The 22,171-nt window shown below is 42.1% G+C and overlaps 1 protein-coding gene across 1 annotated transcript; it reads right to left on the bottom strand.

Annotated features, from left to right (window-relative positions):
• Window positions 1-214: 214 nt before the first annotated feature.
• LOC103417321 (senescence-specific cysteine protease SAG39-like) lies at window positions 215-22,171 on the bottom strand. The gene is made up of 3 exons (XM_070804899.1): window positions 21,838-22,171; window positions 21,232-21,713; window positions 215-256 (listed from the first exon to the last, which is right to left on the bottom strand). The coding sequence occupies exons 1-3, from the start codon at window positions 22,169-22,171 to the stop codon at window positions 215-217; spliced, it is 858 nt and encodes a 285-aa protein (XP_070661000.1).

The raw sequence follows: 22,171 nt of genomic DNA, 5'->3' as shown, positions 1-22,171 counted from the left end.
TTTTCTAACGGATGTATGAAATTGAAATAAAATGATAAGCAAATGTATGAAATGGAAATGTTTTAAAGATGTTGTAAGAAATTGAAATCAACCCCAAATCTGAGGGGGTAAAATTTATCCATAAAATTATGCAGTGGGATAAGATGCAGACATAGCAATGCCGCAAAGTTCTTCAGGTGCACCAACATCTCTTTGCATTCTTATGTACCCTTCTTCACCCCCATTCTATACCCCATGAGTTCTTCGCCAACCAATACTTAGGTCAGGTTTGGGAGTGAGGTGATTAAAAAAAAGCTGGGGTGAAAAAAAGCTAGTAGTAGTTTTGGTGTTTGGTAAACTTTGAAAAACAGCTTTATTTCAAAGTTTAGGGTGAAAAAAAGTCCAAAACCTGAAGCTGCAAATAGCAACTTCATAAAACAGTTTCTTCTCAAAACACAAAGCTACAATAATTCTTTTAATGAAATTTTCAAATTGCCAATGTTGCCATCATTTCTCTCTGCCTTCTCTCTCACACGCCCTCCTGAAATCACAGAACATTCACTCCATCTTCTCTCTCGCACGCCCTCCTGAACTCACCCTCTTCTCCTCTGTTGCCTGCAGCTGTACCTCTTCTCATCCTCCTCATTTTCCTCTTTCTCCGTCGGTCTCAGCGCCAGCTGTCGCCTTCCCTCATTCTATCGCCGTCGCCTTCCCTCCTTCCTCTGGTAAGCTTCTCTTCTCTAAAATTTTGTTATTTATTTGTTTGGATTTTTTAATTTGGGGATGGGGAGAGTGAAAGAGGGGTGGGAAGAGCAAAGGGATGAATGTATGGATGTCGAGAAAACTGGGGATGGAGAAAACAATTGGGGAAAAAATTAGGGTTTGTGGAGGAAACAAGAAAATTTGTGCGCTAGGGAGAATGTGTATGTTGTATGTTGTATGCTATATGTGCAGAGTGCTATGTGTTCAAATTATTTGGTGCTTTCCTTTCTATGTCTTTTTAGGCCAACAAAGATATAAGAAACCTTTTGCATAAGATGAGTATAAAATTGGTGTTGTCTGTAAATTGCAGGAGTAGTGTGACCTGATCTTATCGTAGGTATAGCGAAAGTATTCTAGAGAATGTGGTTATTTTCTAGTCATAAAAGTTTCTTGATATTATTAAAAGCTTGACCTTTAGATGTCTATATGGAGTCATTATAAAAGAGTCGATTTTAGTTTTTGAGAATATGCCTAGCTAGGATTAGCACGGTACTGTTTGAAGATTGTGCGGAAGTTGCTTTCTCCATTAGTCATTGATTGTGGGAAGTGATGAGTTAATAACAAGAAGTCCTTGAAATTGGGTATGAAGATATTTATCAAGGCTGTAAAAGACTCGAATTTGTTTTCTCTTGGTAGTCACACTTTCTTGTTCATTATGGTCACACTAGACTTTATAGTAGACGACAGCATTCCTGACCTATTTAGTATTTATCTGCTCTTTGCCCTTGAACCGGAGTTGTTGTGACTATTTCTTCCTCATTGGTGCTGGTTTCACCTGTCATTGTAGTCAGGTTTACAACTTTTTTTAATACTATGACTTTGGTTGGATCAGTGATCATCATTTTGAGTGTTTCAAAAGTCAAACAATCTTTGTTAGCAATAAAAATGTAACAGGGTCTTTTCCTGGTTATTATATCAAATTGGTGGAAATTACAATGTGGATGGGTGTAACAAAGAAAAAGTATATCATTCTCTGGTGCTTTTCATGATTGATGTGAGGAAGTTCACTTGTACATCATTTTCATTTTGTGTGGGGAGGTTCTTTGGTTGCTGTTTCTCATTCAGGTGGTATGGAGTAGCCATTGGTATTTTTCACATGAAATATGCAGCAGTGGTTTTCCATGCCGATTAGTTATGACGGATTATTTGCTTTCAGTTTTACATTGTAATATGTTAGTATTGGCCCTTTTATTGTCTTTTGTACTGATTCATATGTGAGATTGAGTTCCTAATTAAGAAAGAGACAGAAAAGGGAGGGAGTGTTCCATGTTTGGTTTGACTGAAGACTTGTACACCTAAGCTTTGTGATTGTTCTTCCGTGGAGGTTCATTTTTTTCTTCTACTTCCCCTTTAATTTGTATTGTTGCTGATTTAATTTGCCTTTGTGGAATGGAATTCCTGAGCATGCTTCTGGCTGCTGCTATTTCTCATTTTTGGTTCAATTGTTACATCAATTTTTCTTTTATTCTCTGCTACTTGGTGATCGTGAGATGCAAATTGGGAATTTGAATTTGTTTGTGTGTTTGTGTGAGAGAGATATTGGAAGCTTTGTAGGATGTGTAGACAAGTATATGTATAAGGATTGATTACAACTATACCAATATGACAGTGCTTAAAACGATAATCAAAACTATGCATGACCATATTAAATGCAGTACGTGCATGATTAGGGTTTGTGATAGTATAAGAAATATAGAATTAATCCGGTGTGGAAGACAGTGAAGCCATGATCTTGTCTTCTCTTCTCTTGGATTCAGAAATAGTATCTCAATACTCTCAATAGGACTGGTATTCGATATGAGAACAAGTAGTACCCGAGAAGAGAGACCAAAATCGACTTTATATGCTACAACTACATCTCCCTATCAGAGATGCAGTTGATGTCAGTTTGTGTAGGTTACAACTGCATTTTATTTGAATTGATAACCACCTTTAGTTTTCCCTCTAATATATAATTAATCTGGTGTAATTCATATAATTGAGTCCTTACATAATACAACCCTTTCACTTGTATTGTATATCTGCACTGTGGTTTAAATGACACTCACATATAAGCAACTTTAAGCACAGATTGAAGCTCCAACTAGTTGGTATCAATGGCAAACAAGGGGGCATCTTCGTCAAATCCTACAGCTACATGGAATGCTCACAATATATCTATATTTTGTGATGTATGCATCAAGGAGGTTGAGGCTGGACATCGTCCGGGCACTCACTTTGACAAAAATGGATATGCAAATATTAGAGCTAACTTCAAGGTAGAGACAGGGCATGATTATGAAAGAAAGCAATTAAAAAATAAGTGGGATGCACTTAAAAATGAGTGGAAGTTGTGGAAAGAGCTAGTTGGTAAAGAAAATGGCCTAGGATGGAATTCAAGCAAGGGTACCGTTGATGCCTCTGAGGAGTGGTGGAATAATAAAAGTAAGGTTTGTGTATTTATCTTTTAATATTATGATATCATGCAATATGTATTAACCATATTCTTTCTTACTTGTAGATAAACAAAGAATATGGAAGGTTGCGAAAAAAGGGAATTAGTCCTGAGACGGATGACAAGTTAGATAGGATGTTCTCGAACACAGTTGCTACCGGTGAACATGCCTGGGCACCTTCATCTAGGGTACTACCACCAGAGACAAGAGATGAATCTATAGGACAAATTGATTTAGATGATGAGGAAGAAAGTGAGACTATGCAGGATCTAAGGCAAACTACTAGGAAGGGACAAAAAAGAGCGGCTAACCAAGGAGAATTGCAAAAGAAGAAGGTTGATAAGAAAGGGAAAAAAATTGGAGGTGCTGCAAAACTTTGTGGTCAAATTGACCGTCTTGTTGAAGTTTATGAAACTAGGAGTTCTGCAAACTCATTGATGTCCAAATTGCATATAGGCAATAGTATTCCGGAAGCGTTAGCGACTGTTGCACAATTGCCTGGTTTTAAGCCACCTAGCGAGTTATGGTTGTTTGCTACATGTTTATTTTGTAGTGTGGAGAAGCAAGAGGTGTTTGGCATGATGAAAGATCCTAAAGTCCAACTAACTTGGTTGAAATATATGTTCAACAAAGAAAAATAAGGAGCTAAAACCTTAAAACTATGAATTAGGACTATATATGTGGTTTGTAGTTTGCATTAAGATTATGTATTGAATGTTGCTACATGTTTATTGAATGTTGGATTATATGTTGAATGTTGAATTATGATTTCTTGTTAAATGTTGGATTATGACTTGTTCATGAATGTCGGATTATGACTTCTATTGATGCACAAAACCGGAGGGGTCTTGGAACAACGTAAATTCGACCGTGAATCTGCAAGAAAGTAAAGAACACAAGATGTATCGTCGTTCACCTCAATGTTTGGGCTACGTCCACACTGATGTTGATATTGTTTCACCCTGAATGGTGAATATACAAGAAGGCTAGAGACAGTGTGCTCTCTAGCCTATTTTCTATGTGCTTTCTTCCCATGGCCTAAAACTCGGCCTCTCTTAATGAGAGCTTCTCACTTATTACATATTTGCCCCTTCATCTATTACATAATTACATTTGAGTCCCCTGAGTATTTATACGAGGTCTAAATACGGAGGCCTTAAATATGGTACAAACAGTAATCCCCAAAGTCTTCAGTCAAGAGAGTCTTTTGGCTAGAGACTTGAAATTCAGTCCGTGTGTGGGTCGAAGTAACTAGATGCCGTCTAGAACTGATACTCGATATGAGGCGGTGCTCAATGTGAAATGATGCTAAACTAGAATTAGCACATGTTGCGAGGCTGCTCAACTTGTAGCTTATGTTGCCTTGGCTTGTGGCGTTGAAGGTAGGGGAGTCATTTTTATAGAATAAGGGCTCGCTCCTCAATACATAAATAATGGGCTAGAGTTGATGCTCGCGGCAAGGTGGTTGCTCAGCAGGCGGCGAAGCTCTCTAATGATGGTGATGGAGTCCCTTTTATAGAATAATGGCTCGCTCCTCAATACATAAATGATGAGCTAGAGTTGATGCTCGCGGCGAGGCGGTTGCTCAACAGGCGGCGATGCTCTCTAATGATGGTGAGGGAGTCCATTTTATAGAATAAGGGCTCGCTCCTCAATACATAAGTGATGGGTTAGGAGTGATGCTTGCGGCAAGGCGGTTGCTCAGCTGGTGGCGATGCTCTCTAATGAAGGTGAGGGAGTCTTTTTTTTATAAAATAAGGGTTCACTCCTCAATACATGAATAATGGGTTAAGTTCCCCAAGTATTTTTCATGAGGCCCAGTTGCGGAAACCCAATATATGGTACATAGTGTAGTCCCCCAAGTCTTCAGTCAAGAGAGTCTTTTGGCTGGAGACTTCAAATTCAATCCATGTATGGGCTGAAGTGGCGGTTGTTCAAAGGCGGTCTTTGTATACCATGCACTGAAGCTTTGTAGGTGAAGCTTTGAAGTCGGAGCTTTGTAAATGAAGCTTTCAAAATTGAAGCTTTTGTAAATGAAGCTTTTGAAGTTAGAGCTCTGTAAATGAAGCTTTCGAAGCTGGAGCTTTATAAATGAAGCTTTCGAAGCGGGAGCTTTATAAATGAAGCTTTTGAAGCTAGAACTCTGTAAATGAAGCTTTCGAATCTGATTGACATGAGTGATGCTTATGAATGTTTATGTTGATTGATATGAGTGATGCTCATGGATGTTGACATGAGTTATGCTCATGAATGGTGTGAAGATGGATGCTCATGAATGTTTATGTATGATTGACATAAGTGATGCTCATGTATGATTTTTTGGAGTACTGGACGTACTTTTGATCACCTAGTTGGTGATAATAACGGCAGGCTGCCGAATATTTTTGGAGTACTAGATGTACTTTTGATCACCTGGTTGGTGATAATAGCGGCAGACTGCCAAATAATTTTTGGGTATTGGACGTACTTTTGATCACCTGGTTGGTGATAATAGAGGGTCAACTTTAAGTGGAGGGATGGAGGTTGGAGTTCGAAGCCATAGGGCCTGGCTCTTTTAGGCATATGGGCTTTCGCCCTCCACATAACATTCCAGCCCATTATATTGGGCTTGCTGTCTTTTTTTTTTTTTGGCATGCTACCTTCTTTCTTTATTTATGATTACCCTCTGTTGGGGTTATACAAATGTCTCCAAAAGATAAGAAAAGTAAATCACATCATTCAAAACAAAGGTTTCAACACAAAAGCTTCGACAGTTGCAGATCGTTGGTGCGTACTGGGTTGTTGCAGATCTTTTTCCAGGTGCGTACTGCGCCTACTGAATGCTTTACCTTTTCCTTTCTCTTTATTTTTCTTTCTTTTGGCAGATGACAGACAAGGGAATAATGCCATTTCCTTATTTTTGCAGAGGCAGATCAGGAGAGATGAGGATGAGATATTCTTCTTTCCTTGTTTTTCCTTTTTTTTTTTTTACTTTTGCTTTCTGCTTTTCCTTTTGTTTCCCACTCCATTTCCAGACATCCTTTTGCTTTTTCTTTTCTCTTTCCACTACACCTCTCTCTCTATCTATGTCTCTGCGCTACTGTCCATTTGTAAAAAGCATCTTTGGAGGTCATCACTCATGAGCTCCACAACCACTTCTTTGGAGATCATCAACCCTCATGTGCTTAATGCACCTGATTCAAACCCACCATCGGCCACTACCACTAGCCTCGTTTCCTTCACCGCACTTTCTACAACCTTTCTCACCACTTCGGCCCTTTATTCGCCCTTCGGCTCGGCTCCCTCTAGTGCGTTGTAGTTTCTTCCCTGGACCTCATAAAAGAGTTCATGAGATCTTCTTTGGTCTGAGAAGAAAAGAATCTGGGAACTTCCAAGAGCAAAGAGAGCATTCTGACGGCATCAGCAGCCTTGAGAAAATACTCATCCAGCTCTTTTATAATCTCAACCAAATCCTTGGCATTTCTCGATACCACTGTGAACACGGAAAATTCCTGAAACGAAAGAGACAAGAACAACGTGCACAAACAAATATTTGTATTTGAAAATTTTGGGTTACAATCTCTCTATCTTTTGATCCTCTGATTCGATCTCCGTAAGGTATTGATTTGTGGATGTTTCGTTGATCCAAGGGCCGTTGAGGCTTGATTTTGGATGAACTATTGGAATGTTTCTTCAAGGGGCCGTGGGCTTGATCTTTGAAGGTGGATTTGAGCGGATCTTTAAAGGGGCTTTTGGGCTTGATCTTTGAAGAACAGTGATGTGTGGATTTGTTGATGTTGTTGATCCAAGGGGCCATCGGGGCTTGATCTTAGAAGAACGATGAACGAAGAACGAAGAACACTTTCTTCAAGGGCCGTCGGGGCTTGATCTTGAAGGTGGATGATTGTTGATCCAAAGGGCCGTCGGGGCTTGATCTTGGAAAAATGATGAATGAAGAACGAAGAACACTTTCTTCAAGGGCCGTCGGGGCTTGATCTTGAAGGAGGATGATTGTTGATCCAAGGGGCTGTCGGGGCTTGATCTTGGAAGAATGATGAACGAAGAACGAAGAACGAAGAACACTTTCTTCAAGGGCCGTCGGGGCTTGATCTTGAAGGTGGATGATTGTTGATCGAAAAGGGCTTTCTTGATCTTTCGGGAATTGCTTGAGAGCTTCGGAGTTTCAGAGCTTCAGAGCTTCAAGGTGTAATATGAATTCCTCCCCTTAAATGAATGAATTAGCCTTCTATTTATAGAAATTTCCAAGGCCTAATTTTGAATATAATATTCCAGATGAAATAAGTCGTTTCTGCCAGGTGTTGACACGTGTCCTGTTTGATGACTTTTCCAATTTATTTCGATTTTTTGTTTAGACACACGCTACGTGTAAAATTTATGTAACACATGAGCGTTGAAACTTTGATTTATCGGTCAACATTTATTTACCAAAATTTCGATGTCTACAAATGCCCCTACTTGAAGGCGCGTTGTATACATGTGCTTGTCACGTGTAGGAGATGCGTTTTGAAGTCCCTTAATGTAGATGTCGATCCAAGGGCCGTCGAGGCTTGATCTTGAATTGGGCTGGAGATTTCTTCAAGGGCCGTTGAAGCTTGATCTTGAATTGGGTTGGAGATTTCTTCAAGGGCCGTCGAGGCTTGATCTTGAAGGTTGAAATTGGACCACAAGGAGCTTCATGTGGTAGATGATCTTTGGCTTTGGTAGTGGATGAATCGGCACATATTTTGTTGCGCTTGTTGACTTTCCACAGCTTTGATCTTGAACTGGGTTGGAGGATTTTCTGGATTCCTCCAATTGTTGATTTTCCACAGCTTATTCTTGAACTGGATTTGATTCAAATATGGTGGACGCTTGATCTTGAATCGGACTTGTGATTTGCTCAAGGGCCGTCGATGCTTGATCTTGAATTTGGCCGGAAACTTCTTCAAGGGCCGTTGAGGCTTGATTCTTGAAGGTTGACTCGAACACATGGCAAGCAGGCACGAGGTGAAGGTGACGGCTTGTTGCTTTGTTCAATCTTTTAATTCACACCTGAGCAGTTTGGTCAACGGTATGATCTTCAAGATTGATGGGTTCTTCTTCCAGTTGGTGACTTGATCTTTAAGGATTTGATCCAAGGGTGGTGAAACGGCACATGCAGCCCACAACGCCTAGCAAGTCGACCCAAGAATTTGAGGGTCAAAACGAGTCCTCCACCCAGAGTGATTGCAAACCTGATGATATGAGATACTTTTGATTTTGAAGAAGTAACGGATGAATCGACACGTGCTTTGTTGTGCTTATCTCCACATGCTTCAATGTATCATTTTCCCTTGTCTTATCTATTCTTCTGGCAAAATGTAGCATCTTCTCGAGTTCTTCAGCTCAGACTCCTTCTGCTGAGCTGACTGTGCATGCTGCATTCTTCTCTGCTTGTTTCTTTAGGCAGATGTGGCAGCTTCTTGAGTTCCTCAGCTCGGACTCCTTCTGCTGAGCTGACTGTGAAGACTGCATTCTTCTCTGCTTGTTTCTTCTGCACGTTGTCTCCACATGCTGCAAGGTATCATTTTCACTTGCCTTATCTGTTCTCCAGGCAAATGTGGCATCCAAGTTTGAGTGGAGGTTCCGGCATATTGTTTTCTTTATCCTTGTCTTTGTAGGTAAGAACAAGGACAAAGGAAAGGACAGGGAGAACGCATGATATGAGATACTCTTGCTTTCTACCCTGGTGATATGAGATACTTTTGCTTTGGTGTCATTTGTTTGCAGAGGTACCCCAAGGAATAAGAAACACTGAGTAACTCGAGAGGCTTCGTTGGGAAGGCATTCTCGGAGATGAAGAAAGGTTCTCGGAGATGAAGAAAGGTTATGTATGTCTGCCTTGCTATGGAGGGTGAAGGTGGACAGTTATAGGAAATTCTTTAGTACCTGTAGAGGTACTATTCTTTTACTCGTGTCGGCAACCAATGCGTGATTGATCAGTATGGCTTCACGTGCTTTCTTCTTTATCAGAAATCTTCGACAAATTGTTCGTAATTTCTGCCAAGCTGAGTGTGCATGTGACAGGTGTTGACGAGGCTGAAAAAGACTGGCGCCTCTTCGATATCTGGGATCGCCGCTTTGATAAATTGCCCGTGATTTCCGCAAAGCGGAGTTTGCGCGTGACGGGTGCTGACGAGGTTGAAAAAGACTGGCGCCTCTTCAATATCTGGGATTGGCGCTTTAACAAATTGCCCGTGATTTCCGCAAAGCTGAGTTTGCGCGTGACGGGTGCTAACGCGTCTGGAAAAGCAAGATGCTTTTTCGATTTCTAAGCTTGCCTCTTCGATTTTTGAATTGGCCTCTTCAAATTCTGAGCTCGCTTCTTCAATCCCTGAACTCCCGTCGAGTGTTGATTTTTATAGAGGCACGCAGTTCGTTTCAAAGCACATTTGAATTTTTTGCTTGTAGAAAACTCCCTTCTTGCACTTCTAAGATCTTGATTTGTTCGACCTCTTCTTTCTTTAACACCTTTGAAAATATCTGGACCCTCCGATCGTCGTTTTGACTTAAATCTTGGTGAAGAGGCAGTCCCGCCTTCCCCAGACAACATATGGCGCCCATCCTTCATATCCCCTACTGGTCCTCTTACTGTTGGGGATTCGGTGGTGAAGAATGATATGACTGCTGCGGTGGTGGCCCGAAACCTTGTCACTCCCAGAGATAACAGACTACTTTCCAAACGGTCTGATGAGTTGGCTGTTAAGGATTCTCTGGCTCTCAGTGTGCAGTGTGCAGGTTCTGTGTCTAATATGGCCCAACGCCGATTTGCTCGAACCCGTCAAGTTGAATCATTGGCAACTGAAGTGATAAGTCTCAAACAGGAGATTAGAGGGCTTAAGCAAGAGAATAAACAGTTGCATAAGCTCGCACATAGCTATGCGACAAACATGAAGAGGAAGATTAACCAGATGCAGGAATCTGATGGTCAGATTTTACTTGATCATCAGAGGTTTGTGGGTTTGTTCCAGCAGCATTTGCCTTCGTCTTCTGGGGCTGTACCGCGTAATGAAGCTCCAAATGATCAACCTTTGGCTCCTCTTCTTCCTGGAGTTCCGCCGAGTGGTGTGACTTCAAACAGTCAACCTCCGGCACCTCTCATTTCTGGAGCTCTGCCGAGTGGTGAGGCTGCACCTGATTGTCCTTGAAGATCCCCTCTTGTAAATTGATTTGATTTTTTTTTTTTAAGTATGTATAATGCAAATTTATGTAAAATTTCCAAAAAAAATAAAAACAGACTTTATTTCTCTCGATGCATTTGTTTTGTTTTTTGTTTTTTTGTTTTTGTTTTTGCTGTAAACATACATATATTATGCACACACACATACATACATATTAATTTTTCACATGGACTGATCCACCATTCCAAAACCTTTTCCCCTTTTTTTTGCATGGTGCTAGCCACCAAGGATCCACTTACTTCTTTATATATATATATATATATATATATATATACACACACACACATATATATATATATATATTTTTTTCTTTTTTCTGCACATGGTGCCAGATGCACCATGAAGCCCTTTATTTTTTTATTTTTTAATTCCTTCTTTCTTCTTTTTTTTCACGTGGTGCTGATCCACCACTCTCTTTTTTTTTCTTTTTTTTTTAATTATTATTTTTTTTCTTTCGTGCTGGATGCACCACATACATATATATACATATATTTTTATATACACACACATATAAACACGCACACAAAGTATTATACCCCTTAAAAAATTCTAATCTATTTTTTTCTTTGCCTTCGGTGCTGGCAACCACTTGGAAACTTTTTTTTTTTTTTTAATTTTAATTTATATATATATATATATATATATATATATATATATATATATAGGGATAGAGGGCTTGCAGAGAGCATCAACGGAGATGGAAGGAGAAAGGGAGCCGGAGGTGTGGAGTGCTGGAGATTCCGGTAGTTCTATCGGACCCGCGTCTTGTCCACGTACTCCTGCAACGGCATGGCTGCTGCTTCTTCAATGGAGGAGTTTCTCAACGGCGGAGAGCGGGGAAGATGATCCAGAAGGCGGTGTACTGCAGTCGGTGGTCTAGCAAATAAAGAGGAAGACACTGGAGCAGATGAAGCAGGGGGGGTTACTTTCTCTTTGCTGTGCACACACGCAAGAAAGACCTTGGCCGAGTCCATGCTAAAGTCGTAGCTCAGGGGGATGCGATTCGATGATGACGGCGTTGACCGACGTAGTGGACTTGACTGTGACAAAGGAAGAAGTTGGGTATGCAGAACCGTACCTTCCCGGAGAATCCGAACTGGAGTTTAACTTGATTTTGAGAAGAGCGGTGTCCCATTTGTCCGACACGTCGTCCGAGTTGTCCAGGCTCACAAACAACCATGCAGCAAGCCAAAAGGTGTAGTTCTTGGTAGGGGAAAACTTCAACTTCCTTCTTGTTTTCCCAGCCGTCGGCGAAGTGGCGTTGGGCGACGGTGTCCATGATGCTGATGTATCGCTGGAGAGCTTCGGGCTTCATGAAGTTGGGAAGCATCTTTCTCATCTTCTTGGCCTCCTTCTTGGCGGAAGTCTCCATAGAAGAAGGGAAGACCTTGTTGACGGAGCTGGGCCACCATGCAGCGACGAGCTTGTTCTCGTTAGAGAACAAGAACTTGTTGCAGGCTGCGCCGCAGAAGATGGCGGGACAGGATTGTTAAACATGGGTGTGCACACCATGCGTAGCAGGTGGAGTTGCGGAGAGTTTTGAGGAGGCATTCCAGGGGCGAAGCAGCGCGAACTCGCCGTCGCTGGCTCGGTCGAACTCCTGCTCTTGTTTCGTCAATACGACTTTGGTAATCGATTTCTTGAACCAGGAGGAGTCCATGACCTTTGGAAATGGTGATTCGGGTACTCGGGTTCGGATCGAGGAGCTTCGTCACAAGTCTCCGGGCCTCAGATGAGAACCACGGTGGGCATTTGAAATCTCCTCTGTAAATCTTCCAGTACATGGCCATGAGATTGTCGTCTTGAAACGGCAAAAACCCGACGAGAAACACGTAGAGGATGACGCCGCAGGACCAGAGATCCGCCTTGGCTCCATCGTTTTTTTTTTTTTTTTCGATGACCCGACCCGACCCACAATGCTCGGCCTCGGCATGTCGGTGGCCGGCGGGCTGCGGAAGAAGGGGCTTGGCGTGAGGCCATGGCTTCTTCTGGACTCCAGCGGGCAAGCGCAAGTTGTCGAGGCTGGCAAGCACGCCATCATGCGGCGGACCGGTCTACCCGCTCGGGACCTTCGGATCCTGGATCCGCTTCTTTCGTACCCGTCTACGGTGTTGGGTCGAGAGCGAGCTATCGTGATCAACTTTGGAGCACATCAAGGCCATCATCACCGCCCATGAGGTCCTGCTGCTCAATTCCCAAGACCCGTTTGTCACTCCATTTATTGAGGAGCTTCAGCGGCGGCTTTTGCGCCACCACCAAGCCACCACCAAACCCGCGAAAATCCAGGAGAATGAGGGCAATGCCAATGAATCGAATTGGTATGAAATGGAAGAAGCAGAGGTAGATGCACAAGTGAGAAGAGCTGCTGGTGGAAACGGGGAAGGTGAGGCAACAGAGAAGCAAGGTCTGGAGGAGAATCGTGATGGTTTGAAGGTTCTGCCTTTTGAGTTTGTTGCATTGGAGGCTGCTTGCAGTGTTTTAGAGAATGAAGCAAAAAAACATTGGCGAAGTAGATCTTGGACTTACTCGCCATGACCTCGTGGAGCTCGACGATGTTGGGCTTGAGGGGTGTACGGACCGAGAGAGAACCGAACCTGGGCTGGTGCCTTTTGTTACTACTGGGCCTACACACACACACACACATATATATATATGTATATATTTCCTTATTTCCTTTTTTCTTTTGAAGAAATTGTATCTGTTTTTTTTTAAAGAAACTGTACAAAGAAAATTGCAATATATATATATATATATATATATTTTTTTTTAAACAAAATAAATTTGTAATAAAAATGAACTTTAATTAAACCTTTTTTTTTTTTTTATGTGACTGAACTCGAAAATTGAACATTCGAGCTGCCTACGTACCCCTCCAAAGAAGAGATCAAGTCATAACGTAGTTCAAATGGGCGATGAATTTAACAATGATTTTGATGATGATTTCGCCGTACACAGTTTATGCTCTTGCGGGCCAGGAGTGTTGTGCCATGCAGTTTAGGCTTGTGCAGGCGAGGAGCCTCGTGTCCTACATTTTAGGCTCGTGCGGACAAGGAGCTTTGTGTCTTGCAGTTTAGGCTCTTGCAGACAAGGAGCTTTGTGTCTTGCAGTTTAGGCTCTTGCAGACAAGGAGCTTTGTGCCATGCAGTTTAGACTCGTGCGGGCGGGGAGAATTTGTGAATTTTGTCAAGCAATTTTGGAGAGGCGTTCCTCACAATCTTCATAGCAAGGGGCCTTAACCGAATGATTGAAGAAGTCTTCGGGAAAGAAATCGCGCATTATGATGGCAATGGACGATCTTTGTGTCGTAATTTCATCATCTTCAACACGTTCACATTGCTTTGAAGGTTGACAAGAGCTGCTTTGCCCCCTTTCCGATTGGCGAACTTGTGGAGGAGACGTATGCTTCTTGGGTAATTTCTTAGGAGTGACTTGAGTCCATCTTTCAACTTTGCTTGTCTTGGAGGATGCCCCCAGCGGTTGAGGTAAAAACCTTGAGTTGGAAGAGCCAAAAGTGATGGTGGTATAGTTTGACTTCACCACATCATCAAGATCTAGCTCGATGATTCCTTTCTGAGCCAGTTTCATGATGAGATCTTTCAGCATGAAGCACTTTTCTGTCAGGTGACTGATGAAGCGGTGGAATTTACAGTACCTTGGATTGTCGGTACGATTCATCTCTTCCGGCCGTCTGCACTCAGGCAAATCGATCACCTTCTTGTCCAACAGGTCATCCAGCATGGCAACCACATCAGAGTTGGGGAATGGATAAGTCTTCTCTTCAAGCTCTTTCAAAGTGCGTCTACGCATCTCTTGATCACGAAAAGCTTCGGTTTGAATTGCCTTGCCTCTTGTGGAGATTTTGACGGGAGATGTATTGACCGTCATCGCTTCCTTGGTGGGTTTCCATGCAGCCTTCTCTACCTTTGTCTCAAGAACTTTGTCGTTCTTGTAGTCGGCGATCGGTTCCTTCTTTCCGTGATGGGCGATGCTCAACTCCATGTCATGGGCGCGGGTGGCTAGCTCTTCGAAGGTCCATGGCTTGATGCCTTGAAGGATGTATTGCAAACCCCATTGCATGCCTTGGATGCACATCTCGATTGAAGAGGTTTCCGAGAGCCTGTCTTTACAGTCGAGGCTTAGAGTGCGCCATCTGTTGATGTAGTCAATGACTGGCTCGTCCTTCCACTGTTTTGTGCTCGTCAGTTCTAGGATGCTCACAGTGCGGCGGGTGCTGTAGAAGCGGTTGAGGAATTCCCGCTCCAATTGCTCCCAGTTGTTGATAGACTCAGGCTCTAGGTCCGTGTACCATTCAAAGGCGTTTCCTTTCAGTGAGCGCACAAACTGCTTGGCGAGGTAATCTCCTTCCGTCCCCGCGTTGTTGCAAGTTTCGACGAAATGTGCAACGTGCTGCTTTGGGTTTCCTTTTCCATCAAACTGCATGAACTTTGGTGGTTGATATCCCCTCGGTATCTTTAGGGCATCAATCTTATTTGAATACGGCTTCGAGTATAACCCGGAGGTATTTGAGCTCCCTTCGTACTGTGCCTTGACGGTGTTGGCGATCATTTCCTGCAGTTGCTGGATAGAAAGAGATCCCATGAGTGCCGCTGCTTGGTCTGGCTCCGGCTTCACATCGATATTCTCCACCGGAGGCTCATCTTCTTTGTCATCTCTTCTCTTTAGTGGATCATTCTCTGGGTCGGGGTTCTCGTCGTCCTGTGGCTCCAGTCGACTGACGAGTGCAGCGATTTACAAGTCTTTTTCTTCAACAATCCGTGTTAGCTTTGCGATCGCTTCATTCATTTGAGCCAGTTGTTCTTCGATGGAGGTAATGCCGATGGTCATGACATGTGCAACCAATAGACGTGACTTTCCTTTAGACATCCAAGATGCTGACGAAGAACGTCGTTGGCTGTTTTGGGATGTCATCTTGTGTGCCTCAGCAGCATGCTTCGGTGCCCCCAGCGAGGTCAAGTTGATGACAGACTCACACATTTGATGCTCCCCTTGCTCTTTTAGCGACACCAACTTTGAAGTGGCATGTTGAGGAGCGGTTGTGGTGCCAATGGATTGTCCGTTTGCGGCAAAAGTGCTTAAGATCCTTCCCTCAGTGGTTACGAGAACGGCTTGTCCCTTGCTTGATGCCGTTGACTTTGAGGTGTGTTTGGATTCCTTGAACGGAGAAAGAGATGAGAGGTAGAGATGGTCCCACCGGGCGTGCCAATTTGTAAACACGGAAAATTCCTGAAACGAAAGAGACAAGAACAACGTGCACAAACAAATATTAGTATTTGAAAATTTTGGGTTACAATCTCTCTATCTTTTGATCCTCTTATTCGATCTCCGTAAGGTACTGATTTGTGGATGTTTCGTTGATCCAAGGGTCGTTGAGGCTTGATTTTGGATGAACTGTTGGAATGTTTCTTCAAGGGGCCGTGGGCTTGATCTTTGAAGGTGGATTTGAGCGGATCTTCAAATGGGCTTTTGGGCTTGATCTTTGAAGAACAGTGATGTGTGGATTTGTTGATGTTGTTGATCCAAGGGGCCGTCGGGGCTTAATCTTAGAAGACCGATGAACGAAGAACGAAGAACACTTTCTTCAAGGGCCGTCGGGGCTTGATCTTGAATTTGGTGGAAGTTCTTCACGGGGCCGTCGGGGCTTGATCTTGAAGGTGGATGATTGTTTATCCAAGGGGCCGTCGGGGCTTGATCTTGAAGGAGGATGATTGTTGATCCAAGGGGCCGTCGGGGCTTGATCTTGGAAGAATGATGAACGAAGAACGAAGAACGAAGAACACTTTCTTCAAGGGCCGTCGGGGCTTGATCTTGAAGGTGGATGATTGTTGATCGAAAATGGCTTTCTTGATCTTTCGGGAATTGCTTGAGAACTTTGGAGTTTCAGAGCTTCAGAGCTTCAAGGTGTAATATGAATTCCTCCCCTTAAATGAATGAATTAGCCTTCTATTTATAGAAATTTCCAAGGCCTAATTTTGAATATAATATTCCAGATGAAATAAGTCGTTTCTGCCAGGTGTTGACACGTGTCCTGTTTGATGACTTTTCCAATTTATTTCGATTTTTTGTTTAGACACACGCTACGTGTAAAATTTATGTAATACATGAGTGTTGAAACTTTGATTTATCGGTCAACATTTATTTACCGAAATTTCGATGTCTACAACCACCATCGCCAGCTTACTTGTCGTCATCCCGCTCTCTTTTGAAAATCCGCTCACCACCGACGACAGTTCCACCGTGCTCGCCGCAGTGACGGTGATCACTGCCTTCGAAGCGATAGTCATAGTTTCCCACTATTCTTCCATCACTGGCCTTGAAGAGGAAGCCGCAAATGGGTCCCAGAAATCCCACGTGGACGAAGGTGGCGGTGGCAGCGGAGGTGTGCGAGTTGTTGAAGGTGGTGGAAGTCGTCCACGAATCGGAGCTTGAGCTGAGTGGAGGTGATGGCGGAGGTGGTTATGGGGTTGGCGGGGTTTGCTGGGATTGGTAGTTGTTATGGTGGCGGTGATTGTAGTTGTGGTGGTGGTTGTAGTTGTTGAGGTGGTGGTGGTGATGATGAAGGGTAATTTCAGCATTCGAAAACTGAAGCAGAGCAGAGCTCGTGCTGCGGAGAGAGCGAAGGTACATGGTGTGAGCAACCGACCAAGCTTACCGTGCTTTCAACAGCTGCTTCATGTACCGCTTTCTCGATTTACATCTAGACACCATTTCTTCCCGTTCTACCCTCGAATAGCAGCATCCCATTTTTGGTCCTGGTCAGCTCGATTTGCTCAAAAAATTACAGTGTTTTAGCAGCTATAAATTGACTTCTTCTTGTCGGGTTTTCTGGGTTGGAAAAATAACATTAACAAACTTTGATTTGAATTTTGATCTCAACTTTGGAGCTTTCGATCTCTCTCTCTCTCTCTCTCTCTCTCTCTTTCTCTCTCTCCCTCTCCTCTGTGTGTATTGTTTCTCTCTCTGGAGAGTAGAGAGATGGTGGAGTTTGGGAGTTATCTTGATGTGGTGGAGGAACAAAGGACGGGCACTGAGGCTTTGGGCTCTTAGGTTTTTGCAGATTCACAGTGGTGAGATGAAAAAAATAAAAGAGAACCGACACAGCTTTTCTTGTCGTTTCCCATAGACAGCGTCAAATGTTGATGCACAAAACCAGAGGGGTCTTACTGTTTGTACCATATTTAGGGCCTCTGTATTTAGACCTCGTATAAATACTCGAGGGACTCAAATGTAATTATGTAATAGATGAAGGGGCAAATATGTAATAAGTGAGGAGCCCTTATTCTATAAAAGGACTCTTCACTCTCTTCATTGAGGGAGGCCAAGTTTTAGGCCATGGGAAGAGAGCACACAGAAAATAGGCTAGAGAGCACACTGCCTCTAGCCTTTTTGTATATTCACCATTCAGGGTGAAACAATATCAACATCAGTGTGGACGTAGCCCAAACATTGGGGTGAACCACGATACATCTTGTGTTCTTTACTTTCTTGCAGATTCATGGTCGAATTTATGTTATTCCAAGACCCCTCCGGTTTTGTGAATCAACAACTTCTTTAGTGATTGTTGGATTATGACTTGTGGAATGTTGAATTATGTGTTAGGTTACAGGTGTACATTCAATATGAATACCTCTGATGATGATGTTCAGGATTTGAAGGATGGTGTAATTATATGCGCTATAGCGAGAGCTGTTGAAACATATTATTTAAAATATGTCCACAAAACTCCGTGTATGAATTCTTCCCAAACAGGTAATATTTGGTTGATGGAAGTACTACGAGGAAATGATGTGCGATGCTATAGAATGTTTAGGATGAACAAAGATGTCTTTTATAGATTATCCAATGACTTGCAAACTAATTATGGATTGAAAGGTTCAAGGAAAATGAATGCAATTGAAATATTAGGAATGTTCTTTGATATGTTGGGACATGGTGTGAAAAATAGATTAGCGCAAGAGAGATTTCAACATTCTAGTGAGACTGTTACTAGATATTTTGGTGTTATGTTAGATATCGTATGTAAGATGACAATAGATATTATCAAACCGATGGATTTGGAGTTTCGTGGCATTCCCCAAGAAATAAGGAGAGATACAAGATACATGCCTTATTTTAAGGTAAAGTTTGACTCGTCTTCCAACTTATTTGTAAACTATAAGTGTTTGCAAACCAAAAGTGTAGGTTGACGGTTTTCTTCTATGTTATTATTTTTAGGATTGTATTGGTGCCATAGATGGAGTACATGTTGAGGCTTCAATACCACCTCCGGATCAAGTTCCATACATTGGTAGGAAAGGAATGCCGACTCAAAATGTTATGGCTGCATGTAATTTTGACAAGCAATTCACATTTGCTTGTGCCGGATGGGAAGGCACTACACATGATACAAGAGTTTTTTTATCCGTGCTACGGAATCCAAATTTAAACTTTTCAAAGCCTCCAAATGGTAATCTTCATATTTATTTATAACAATTTACATACTTGCTTTGTATAATTATTACAATACAAAACAAAATTTTCAATTTTCAGGAAAATATTACTTGGTAGATGCGGGGTACCCACAAATGAGAGGTTATTTGGGACCATATAAAGGTGAAAGATATCATCTCCTGGATTTTCGTAGGGGTCCCAAACCAACGGGTCATAAAGGGGTATTCAACCACATGCATTCTTCTCTTAGGAGCATCATTGAACGAACTTTTGGGGTATGGAAGAAAAGATGGGCAATTTTAAGGGATATGCCTAATTACCCATTCAATAAGCAAGTGAAGATTGTCATTGCTACAATGGCTTTTCATAACTACATATGGAGGTATTCTGAACGTGATCGTCATTTTGATGACCCCAGGGACTATTGTGAAGAGAGCGATAGTAGTGATGATGATGATGATGATGAATACCAAAATTATCAAGTTGAAGGATCCCATGAGATAGAAGCATTAAGAAATAGAATAGCGGCAAGTTTGATGAATTCATCTAATTAGACTACTTTCAAGTACATTAACAATATTGTACCAATGAATCCTAGCTATTCAGTCTAAAATATTTCAATTGAAATAGTTTGTCATACTAATTAATTTTTTTTTTGAAGCAAGTACGATATTCATTGAAATGAAGATAAAACGTACAATTCAAGGATAGGGTGCTAACAATGGGCCTCCATAAAAACCTTGCAGGGGCTTTCAACCCGATCGAAGGAAAAAAGAGTGTCCCGCACCAAATTAACAAGAAAGACTATCCTCCAATAATAAATCAGATATAATATCAGGGGGTTCTTCAAACCAAGAAATGGGATGATTAACCGTTAAACTTCACCTTGCTAGCCGATGAGCCACTTTATTCGTCTCCCTTGGGTCGAAAGAAATCTTCCATTACTTGAATTCTTGCAAGATGCGCCTGGTATCAGCAAACAGATGACCAAAGTGACCCAAGAAAGCTGTTCCCGCACTCTGTATAGCGAAAACCACCATTAAAGCATCGCCTTCCACCTGCACCAGTTGTTCACGCCAATGCCGAGCAAACAATGCTGCACTGCGTGCAGCAACTGCCTCTGTATGCAGAGCCGAAGTGATACCAGTCTCCCGCGAAGCCATTGCAGCTATAAAACCTCCTGTAGCTTTTCGAACCACAATTCCTATACCTCCATACAAACCATTCTCCTCCCAAGCCGCATCAAAGTTACACTTTATCCATCCAAACTCCGGATGTTTCCACTTGTGAACACGAACCGTTGGTGAAGGTGATTGAACCTCATTCCATTTCTTAAATTCCGTCAACCAAGATTGGGCTTTAAGGTGCACATCCACTGGGGAAACATCCACACCTTTCCAAATAAATTCGTTACGGGCCTTCCATACGCTCCACACCAACACCAAAAGCAACTCAAAGCTGTCCTTTTTGATTTTTTTCGCCATATCAATCAACCAACCACCAAAGCTCTCCTCTATTCTCTGAAATAAACAAATTCCAATGGACTACTAAACCAAATTGCAACTAAGCGTGGGCATTGTAATAGGGCATGTTCGACTGTCTCTGCCTCCTTATCACAAAACCCACATATAACCTCCGAAAGAACCCGTCTAGTCTTCAAATTCACTTTCGTTGGCAAAGCATTCATAATCCCACACCAAACACAAACTTTGACCTTCCCCGGTACTTTTGCACGCCACAACGCCTTCCAAAGAAATTTGGTATCCTCATGTAACGCAGACTCAACCGGTTCATCCCCCCCAAGACCATGACATGTTCTAGCCACAAAATAAGCACTCTTAGTCGTAAATACACCCTTAGACTCCTTAGTCCAAATCAAAGAATTTGTAGGATTAAATAAACTCAGAGGGATACTCAAAATCAAATTAGCTTCCTCCTCCATAAACCAAGTATGAATTAGGTTTGTATTCCAGTGCATCCCGTTATCTTCTACCATTAAAGAATGCACAGTGATGGAAGGATGTACCCCGGCCGGTCTAGCACTTAGAACTTTATAGAAAGTCTCCCTTGGTAACCAACTATCACCCCCAAATCTTTATATTTAAACCATCGCCAACCCTCCAACGAGCACCCCTTAATTAATATTTAAGATAAATTTTATAAATATTTTTATTTTAAAAAACTATATTATAATTCACTTTTATTTGTTAAGAAAATTAAATTAATAGCACATCTAGTATTATACCCTTTTTGGTCATTTCATACAGTCACAGCTGTTTTACATAAAAGTTTACCAAACACTATCATACTGTTTTTTTTTCTTTCCAAAAGCACTTTTACAAAAAAGTTTACCAAGCAATTCTCATACTACAGTCGCTTATTCTCACAACAGTTTTTTTTTAAAGCACAGCTATACCAAACCAGCTCTTAGTCCCATCATCGCTCACTCCATAACCAACAGCTGTAACGCCATGATCGAGGATTGTTCCACAAGTTTCAGTGAAGACACCACTTGAATAGAATTGAAAGTCAGAACCGCTAGCATCAATAGCAACAGAAACAGGTTGATGAGCAACAGCGATGAGGAGGGCATTTTCACTGTTTGCAGGCACATCTTCAAAGCCACTTATCATGGCTGCAATGTTGCCTTCCTCCTTGGTGTTGCATGTCCCATCCGTACCATTGTATGGGTAACTACCTTCCGCACTAATTCCATGATTTTGTTGGATGAATTGAAAAGCATCATCCATCGAGCCACCCTCACACCCTTTGTCTTCACCACCGGTATCACAATCAACCAGCTCTTGCTCAGACAAAGAGATCAATTTACCAGTTGTAAGCTGCGCAGTTCCTTCTGTAGCTGCTACTGCCGAAAAAGCCCAACAACATCCTGTATTTTAATTGCAGTGAAAAGTAGTTAGAATAACTTAAGCAATTAACTAAACTCCCAAATTAAAAAGAACATATAGTGTTTCTAAGATATTAATGAACTAAGCAGGCACTTATATTATTACCGCATCTGCCTTGGTCCTTGTTGGGGGTTACGGCTCCCTTTTTTCTCCAGTCCATTGAAGCTGGCACTGCTGTTGTAACGTTTTCATATTTAAAAGAACTTGTCCTTGTGGAATATTCGTGCCCCTTGAATCTGTTTCTTGCGGATTTGAGCTCTTCATTCGTAAGGTCTGCAAATTGATTGACGCTTAATTTGTGTGATTTGTTTGCATCACTATTGGATGATTCAATAAATGCCACATTTTCCTTGAATATCTTGAAACGCTTTTCCTTCTTGTTAATATCGTTATATACACGACCATAATGAGCCAACCATTGCTCGTACCTCCCATACAT

Source organism: Malus domestica, chromosome 09 (assembly GCF_042453785.1).
Source record: "Malus domestica chromosome 09, GDT2T_hap1".
Classification (NCBI taxonomy): Eukaryota; Viridiplantae; Streptophyta; class Magnoliopsida; order Rosales; family Rosaceae; genus Malus; species Malus domestica.
The sequence above is the reverse complement of the archived record's forward strand: the minus strand, read 5'-3'. Positions and strand labels throughout refer to the sequence as shown.